This window comes from Erinaceus europaeus, chromosome 17 (assembly GCF_950295315.1).
Source record: "Erinaceus europaeus chromosome 17, mEriEur2.1, whole genome shotgun sequence".
Taxonomy (NCBI): domain Eukaryota; kingdom Metazoa; phylum Chordata; class Mammalia; order Eulipotyphla; family Erinaceidae; genus Erinaceus; species Erinaceus europaeus.
The window spans coordinates 28799530-28806935 of record NC_080178.1 but is presented as its reverse complement, the minus strand read 5'-3'; the positions used below and the strand labels follow the sequence as shown (position 1 = coordinate 28806935).

Below are 7406 nucleotides of genomic sequence, written 5' to 3'. Positions count from 1 at the left end.
TCCCTTATTATCTACATAATCATTGTTTTGCCTGACGGGTCTCCTTCCTGCCTGCAAGGTATTATTAATTCTACCAGTTAAAACCCTCGCAACAGTTGCTAAGGAAGTTCCTGCCTTTCCCAGTCCCCTTTTGCCTCTCTCCGCCCCTTTTCAAACCATGTCAAGCCATTTCCGTTTCTGACTTGACACTTCAGGGTCCGACTCTTAAAAGCCTTGGCTCTCTGATCAATAAAGAATTGAATCCTTTCTCTCCTTTTCTCCGCCATCATGGCGGACCAACTTGTCTTCACCATGTCTTCCCACAAGACTTTCAGAATCAAGTGCTTCCTGGCTAAGAAGCAAAAGCAGAACCGTCCTATTCCTCAGTGGATTCGGATGAAAACTGGTAATAAGATCAGGTACAACTCCAAGAGGAAACACTGGAGAAGAACAAAGCTGGGTCTATAAGGATTCCTCTCTAAGATGCGCACATGTTTATGCTGGGCTAGACTGCTAGGATTTTGAGCGGAGCACTGTTGTCTTGCACACTTGATTAGGACCCCACTCGGCCTTGTGTCTCTTCCTGTTACCTGACTCAGTAATAATAAATATGTGAGCTATTTAAAAAAAAAAATTGAATTGCCTCACCACCACGAGCTCTGTTCCTGGGTCATCTCTCTCCTGTCACTGAATAGCAGCCCAGGCTGGCTCCAATCACGTTCTCTCCAACCCAGAGAGTACATGCCTGAGAAGAGGCACCCCCACACTAGCCTGGCACTGGATAGACTTAAAAGTACAGCCAGTCGGAAGTCAGGCTCTTGCTCTCTTTGGCTGCTGTTGCTTCTCCTCATCAGAAGCATCTCAGTGGAGGTGCGTTAGGTTCCGCCATGGCTCTTTTCCTGGGAACTGAACACGTGTGACTCTGCTAGCCGGTAAAATTTTAGACCCCTCTACAGCCATGAGCAACCTTTACCAGAGCTGATAATTGTTTATCTTATGGGACTAAACTTTTGATAACTATACTCAGACTTTATGGACCCAGTGTACTCTTAACCCTTGATGATAAGTGCTTATTTTGTCTTTTACCTGTTTCACCCTAATAAACCTTGTATTGTTTAAACCAGTTCCCAGCTCCATGCTGTGAATCCTTTTATGTGCCACAGCAGCCCTAACCCAAACCCTTATTTATTTATTTATTTATTTGTTATTGGCTAGAGACAGAGAGAAATTGAGAGAGAAGGGGAGATTGAGAGGAAGAGAGACCCCTGCAGATCTGCTTCACCGCCTATGAAGTGACTCCCCTGCAGGTGGGGCCCCGGGGGCTCGAACCGGGATCCTAACTGGTCCTTGCGCTTTGTGCCACATGCGCTTAACCCACTGTGCTACTGCCAGACTCCCTGCCAAACCCTTTTTTAAGTTAAATTACAACATTCGAGTCCCTGATCCACATCTGCAGGAGGAAAGTTATACGAGTGGTGAAGCAGTGCTACAGGTGTCTCTTGTCTATCACCCCCTTCCACCAACCCCTCCCCTCTTGATTTCTGACTGTCTTTATTCAATAAATAAATAAAGATAATTTAAAAAAGAAAAGAGACACTTGCAGCAATGCGTCACTGCTCATGAAGCTTTCCCTCTGCAGTGGGGACAAGGGGCTTGAATCTGGGTCCTTGTGCATGTGTGCCGCCACCGAGCCCCCAACTGTAAATGTTTTAGAGGAATAATTTTACCATTCTCTCTCTCTCTGCTACCTACCAGGATTTTTGCTTGGACTTTGTAACTGCATGATTCCACTACTCCCAGATGATCTCTTTTTAATTTAATTTGTGTGTCCTTTTTTTCGATAGAAGGCAGACTGGAGAGACACCCCAGCACTGCTCTGCTGTTCAGGAAGCTTCCTCTTTGCATGGTGCTCCTAGATGGTGGCTGGGAGCCTGATGGATCCTCATACATGGTAAAGTGTGTGCTATCTCCTGGGTCCCAACCCCTCTTCCTTGCATATTGACACAACACAGCTACCACCAAAATACCAATGTCCTTCCAAATGCTCCCAATTTTTAAAAATATTAATTTATTCCCCTTTCTTGATGCCTTTTTTTTTTTATTGTTGTAGTTATTGTTGTTATTGATGTCTTCATTGTTAGATAGGACAGAGAGAAATGGAGAGAGGAGGGAAAGACAGGGGGAGAGAAAGATAGATACCTGAAGACCTGCTTCACCACCTGTGAAGCAACTCCCCTGCAGGTGGAGAGCTGGCTCTAACCGGGATTCTTACGCCGATCCTTGGGCTTCACTCCATGTATGCTTAACCCACTGCACTACTGCCCAACCAACTCCCAAATAAAATCTTTTTTTTTTTTTAAAGCAGGATCTTGAATTATTGTAATTGATTAAGGGACACCTCTGAGGCTCTCAGGAGTGCAGGGCCTGCCACGTGTCTATGGGACCACTGTTGAGGATGTATTTGACTCCACAACCGTCTAGGGATGAGGCGCGATTCAGCCACCATGTCTTCAAATTCATCTGTGTTAAACTTGGTGAGACCCCACTTCTTGGAGACGTGGATCTTCTGGTGTCCAGGGAATTTGAACTTGGCCCTGTGCAGGGCCTCGATCACATGCTCTTTGTTCTGCAGCTTGGTGCAGATGGACATGATGACCTGGCCAATGTGGACTCTGGCCACGGTGCCCTGGGGCTTTCAAGAGCATTGAAATCATCCCAAGCATCTTCTCAGACCACAGTGGAATTAAACTAACACTTAACAATCAACAAAAGATTAGTAACAGTGCCAAAATGTGGAAGCTCAACAGTACACTTCTTAACAACTTCTGGGTCAAAGAGGAAATCAAGGAAGAAATCAAAATGTTTCGAAAGTTCGATGAAAATGAAGACACAAGCTATCAAAATATTTGGGACACAACTAAAGCAGTCCTAAGAGGGAAGTTCATAGCTATACAAGCACACATTAGGAAACAAGAAAAACCACAAATAAACAGCCTGATTGCACATCTTAAAGACCTAGAAGAAGAACAACAAAGGAACCCTAAAGCAACCAGAAGGACAGAAATCACTAAAGTTAGGACAGAAATAAATAACATTGAGAATAGGAAAACCATACAAAAGATCAACTAAAGTAAATGTTGGTTCTTCGAAAGAATAAACAAAATCAACAAACCTTTAGCCAGACTCACAAAACAAAAAAGGGAGAAGACCCAAATAAATCGGATAGTAAATGAAAGAGGAGATATCACAACAGACATTGCAGAAATTCAACATATTATGCGAGGCTCTACAAGTGGTGAAGCAGGTCTGCAGGTGTCTATCTTTCTCTCCCTCTCTCTGTCTTCCCCTGCTCTCTCAATTTCTCTCTGTCCTATCCAACAACAACAATAACAACAATGATAAACAAGAAGGGCAACAAAATGGGAAAAATGGCCTCCAGAAGCAGTGGATTTGTAGTGCAGGCACCGAGCCCAGCAATAACCCTGGAGGCAAAAAAATAAAAATAAATGGCCAGAAGAGCAGTGAATTCATAGTACAGGTACTGAGCCCCAGGCACAACCCTGGAGGCAAAAAGAAAAAGAAAATAGACACATATGAGTGTGGTGCTGTGGAGAAAGCATTGGACTCTCAACCCTGAAGTTCTGAGTTCCATCCCTGACAGCACATGTACCAGAGTGATGTCTAGTTTTCTCTCTCTCCTCCTTTCTCATGAATAAATAAATAAAATCTTTAAAAAATAGACTCATATGCCACACTTGGTACTATTTCTTTGGAAAAAATGGAGGAATGTCTGAGATAATAAGATAATGGAAGATGGAAGGAGACAAGAGGCATTTGGATTAACTTAACTATTGTCCAGTTGAGTTTAAAAATGTAGTGTTCTACACATGCACAAACATAGATCAGTAGCAAATTTAGGGGTGGATGCACTGTTGGACTGCACCTGTTGGAGTCCTTAATGAATCCAACCCTTGTTGAAGGCTTGCATTTGGAGCTGGCAGTTGTTGTAGGGATTAAATTATTTAAAGCTTTCAGCTGGCTAGCAAAGGCAAGCAGTATCTTAGAAAATACTTACTCTATTTTTTCAAATCTGTTCCTAAGTTTGCTTAGCTTAGGCTGTAAGACTACTTGCACCAACCACCTGCCCCATTCTGGAATCTTTTGGTCAGAGCAAGTAAATTTATCAAAGAGTAAATTCTTGAATGAATATCTATATTGTAATACATTGTAATTACTTTGAACATAATTTATAATACAATGTATTTTGTTAATCAACTAAAACATTGTTTAAATTAATTTTCAAGAAGGAATTAACAGCATTTTAAAGTTATAGTCAGAGAGGCTTTTGGTGATAAACACTATGTGGACTAATAGGAACACTTAAAAAGACAGCTTTGGGGCCAAGTGGTGGCACACCAGGCTAAGAGCACACATTACAGTGTGCAAGGATCTGGGTTCAAGCCCCTGGCTCCCCACCCCCATCCCATCCCCACAAAGGGAAAGCTTCGCAAGTAGTGAAGCAGGGCTGCAGATGCCTCTCTGTCGCTTTCCATCTCTATCTCCCCCTCCTTTCTCAGTTTCTCAGTTTCTCTGTCTCTATCAAATAAAGAAATAAATAAAATCTAAAAAATAATTTTAAAATGCAGCTTCATGTACATTATTAAGGAATTTGAGAGTCTGTTTCATCATGTTTAACTTTTTTCCCCCCAGAAAATTGCTACTCAATAACTCTCACTGTGTTTTGAACTGATCTCACAAGGAGTTTGAATAAAATCTTCTGGATAACTTTGAAGCAGAGGGATCAATAGGTAAATCTACTTATATATAATTAGCCATTCCTGAGAGGCCCAGTGTTTGGGACTTTTTGTTGTCTCCACTAAGGAAACCTACAAATATGTTCTTTCTAGCTTATACTGTCGTTGCAATTTATTATATGCATGATACATCAAATGCATGTACTTCCAAACTAGAGAAATATATTTCTGACATCATGCCTGACATTCTTTCCTGACTGCCACTAAAAATAATGCTGCTATTTTTTTCAAGTTGTGGAATGCAAAATAAAATAACTATGATCAGCATGCACTCTTATTTACCTAATATTTACATGTAGAATTTTTTCAAGCAAAACCCTGTGAAGCAGGAATATAATATTGAAGGAGCTCTTTTATTTGTAAAAGCTAACATATTGTATCACCTTCTTCCTTATTTTTCCTAAGGCTTTTCGTTATTTTTAGAAGCTGGTTTTGGTCATGATAAGATGAAGGCAAATATTTTAGGTATGTGGCTGTGGAAGAAAATCTGTTTAGGACAAACTGCCTCTTAAATACAGAAAATAGTGGCTGAACTTTTCTGATGCAACTTCTTACTTAGCTGCTGATATATCCCTAAAGTGGAATGTGATTTTGTGTTCAGTGATGGTGGTTTTTTGTTTGTTCTCTTTGGTTTTGTTTCTTTTTGTCACTAGTGTTTCACTGCTCTGGGATGACTTTTTTCAGATAGATAAAAAGATGGAGAGGGAGAGGGGAGAGGAGGGAGGGAACGAGGGAGGAGGGGGAATTAGGGAGGAAGGGGAGGGGGACTAGGGAGGAGGGGGAGAAGAAGGGGGGAGGGAGGGAGGGAGGGAGCAACAGAGGCCAAAGCACTGAAGGTGCTTTGCAGTGGGGGTTGGGCTAGCACACGTGGCAAAGCTGAGCCCTATCCAAGTAAGCTATTTTGCCAGCCATAGTGATGGCAGTTTTGGAGAGTCAAGTCAGGGTGGGAGTAGATTACATAATGGTTATGTAAAGAGACTCACAAGCTTGAGGCTCTGAAGCCCCAGGTTTAATCCCCCACACTATCATAAGTTAGAGCTAGCTGATCAGTACCCTGGTTAAAAAAAAAAAAAAAAAGTCAAATCAAAGCAAAATAAAGATGTACACCAGCTGCATTATTGTGATTATAATATAACTCACATTGCTTCATTTTACTTCAGGCAGGATTTCATACTTTCTCCAGTTTGGTTGCTTAAAAAATGTTATCATTGGGCCAGGCAGTGGCACGCTCGTAGAACACAGATGTTACAACACACAAAGGCCTGAGATCACAGCCCTGGTCCAGGGTGGGTGCAGAAGCTTCATGAGCAGTGAAGCAGTGTTGCAGTGTGCTCTCTCTCTCTCTCTCTCCCTCTTTCTGTCCCCCTTTCCCCTCTCAATTTCTTTTTGTCCAATAAATAATAAGTCAACTAAAAACAGTTTTAGGGGGCTGGCAGTAGCTCACATGGCGCGAAGTACAAGGACCGGCTCAAGGATCCCAGTTCGAGCCCCCGGCTCCCCACCTGTAGGGGGGTCACCTCACAGGCGGTGAAGCAGGTCCGTAGATGTCTATCTCTCTCTCTCCCCCTCTCTGTCTTCCCCATCTCTCTCAATTTCTCTTTGTCCTATCCAACAACGACTACAGCAGCAGCAGCAGCAATAATAATAACAACAGGGGCCGGGTGGTGGAGTACCTGGTTGAGAGCACATGTCTCAATGCGCAAGGACCCAGGTTCAAACTCCGGGTCCCCGTCTGCAGGAGGAAAGCTTTGCGAGTAGTGAAGCAGTGCTGCAGGTGTCTCTCTGTCTCTCTCTCCCTGTCTATCATCCCCTGTCCTCTGGATTTCTGGTTGTTTCTATCCAATAAATAGAATAATGATAATTTAAAATAGGGTGGGGGTAGATAGCATAATGGTTATGCAAAGAGACTCTGATGCCTGAGTTCAATCTCTAGACTCTAGAGTCCTGGGTTCAATCCCCTGCACCATAAGCCAGAGCTGAGTGGTACTCTGGTAAAAAAAAAAAAAAGATAATTTAAAATAATAATACAACAAAGATAAACAACAAGGGCAACAAAAGGTAGAAAATAACCTCTAGGAGCAGTGGATTCGTAGTGCAGGCACGGAGCCCAGCAATAACCCTGGAGGCAAAATAAATAAATAAATAAATAAATAAATAAATAAATAAATATTAAATAAAACTTTTTTAAAACTAAAAGGACCAGCTCTATTTCCACATCTAGACTACCTCCCTCCTTGGAACCTCTCTCCATCTCTCTCTTTCTCTGTGGCATGTGGCAGGTTTCCCAGGAATTCAGCACTCATTCCTCTACTCCTCACAACTGTCACCACCTGCTCTGTTTCCTAGAGTGGCTCTCCCACTCCAGCCCACCTAAGACTGGTTTCTTGCTTCCCCACTTCCTTTCTGACTCTGAAAATAAGCATAAAGGATGTTTACGCAGTAAGGGAACAAGGTGCTGGGAGGAACCTACAGATCAGCTGTCTCTGCCTTTGTCATAAAAACATCGTTTGTAGGAGACCCTTCAACCCTCAAATGCCTAACTTCCCCTTAGAATCGGTGCAGTAAAATGGTATGTTCAGTTTTTTAATGATCCCAAATGATCTTCATTCCCTA

General features: G+C 42.5%; 1 protein-coding gene across 1 annotated transcript; it reads left to right on the top strand.

The window, feature by feature from the left end:
• Positions 1 to 272: 272 nt before the first annotated feature.
• On the top strand, positions 273 to 534 carry LOC103119770 (large ribosomal subunit protein eL39-like). The gene has a single exon (XM_060177472.1). The coding sequence runs from the start codon at positions 292 to 294 to the stop codon at positions 445 to 447; it is 156 nt and encodes a 51-aa protein (XP_060033455.1). The 5' UTR covers positions 273 to 291; the 3' UTR covers positions 448 to 534.
• Positions 535 to 7406: the final 6872 nt, after the last annotated feature.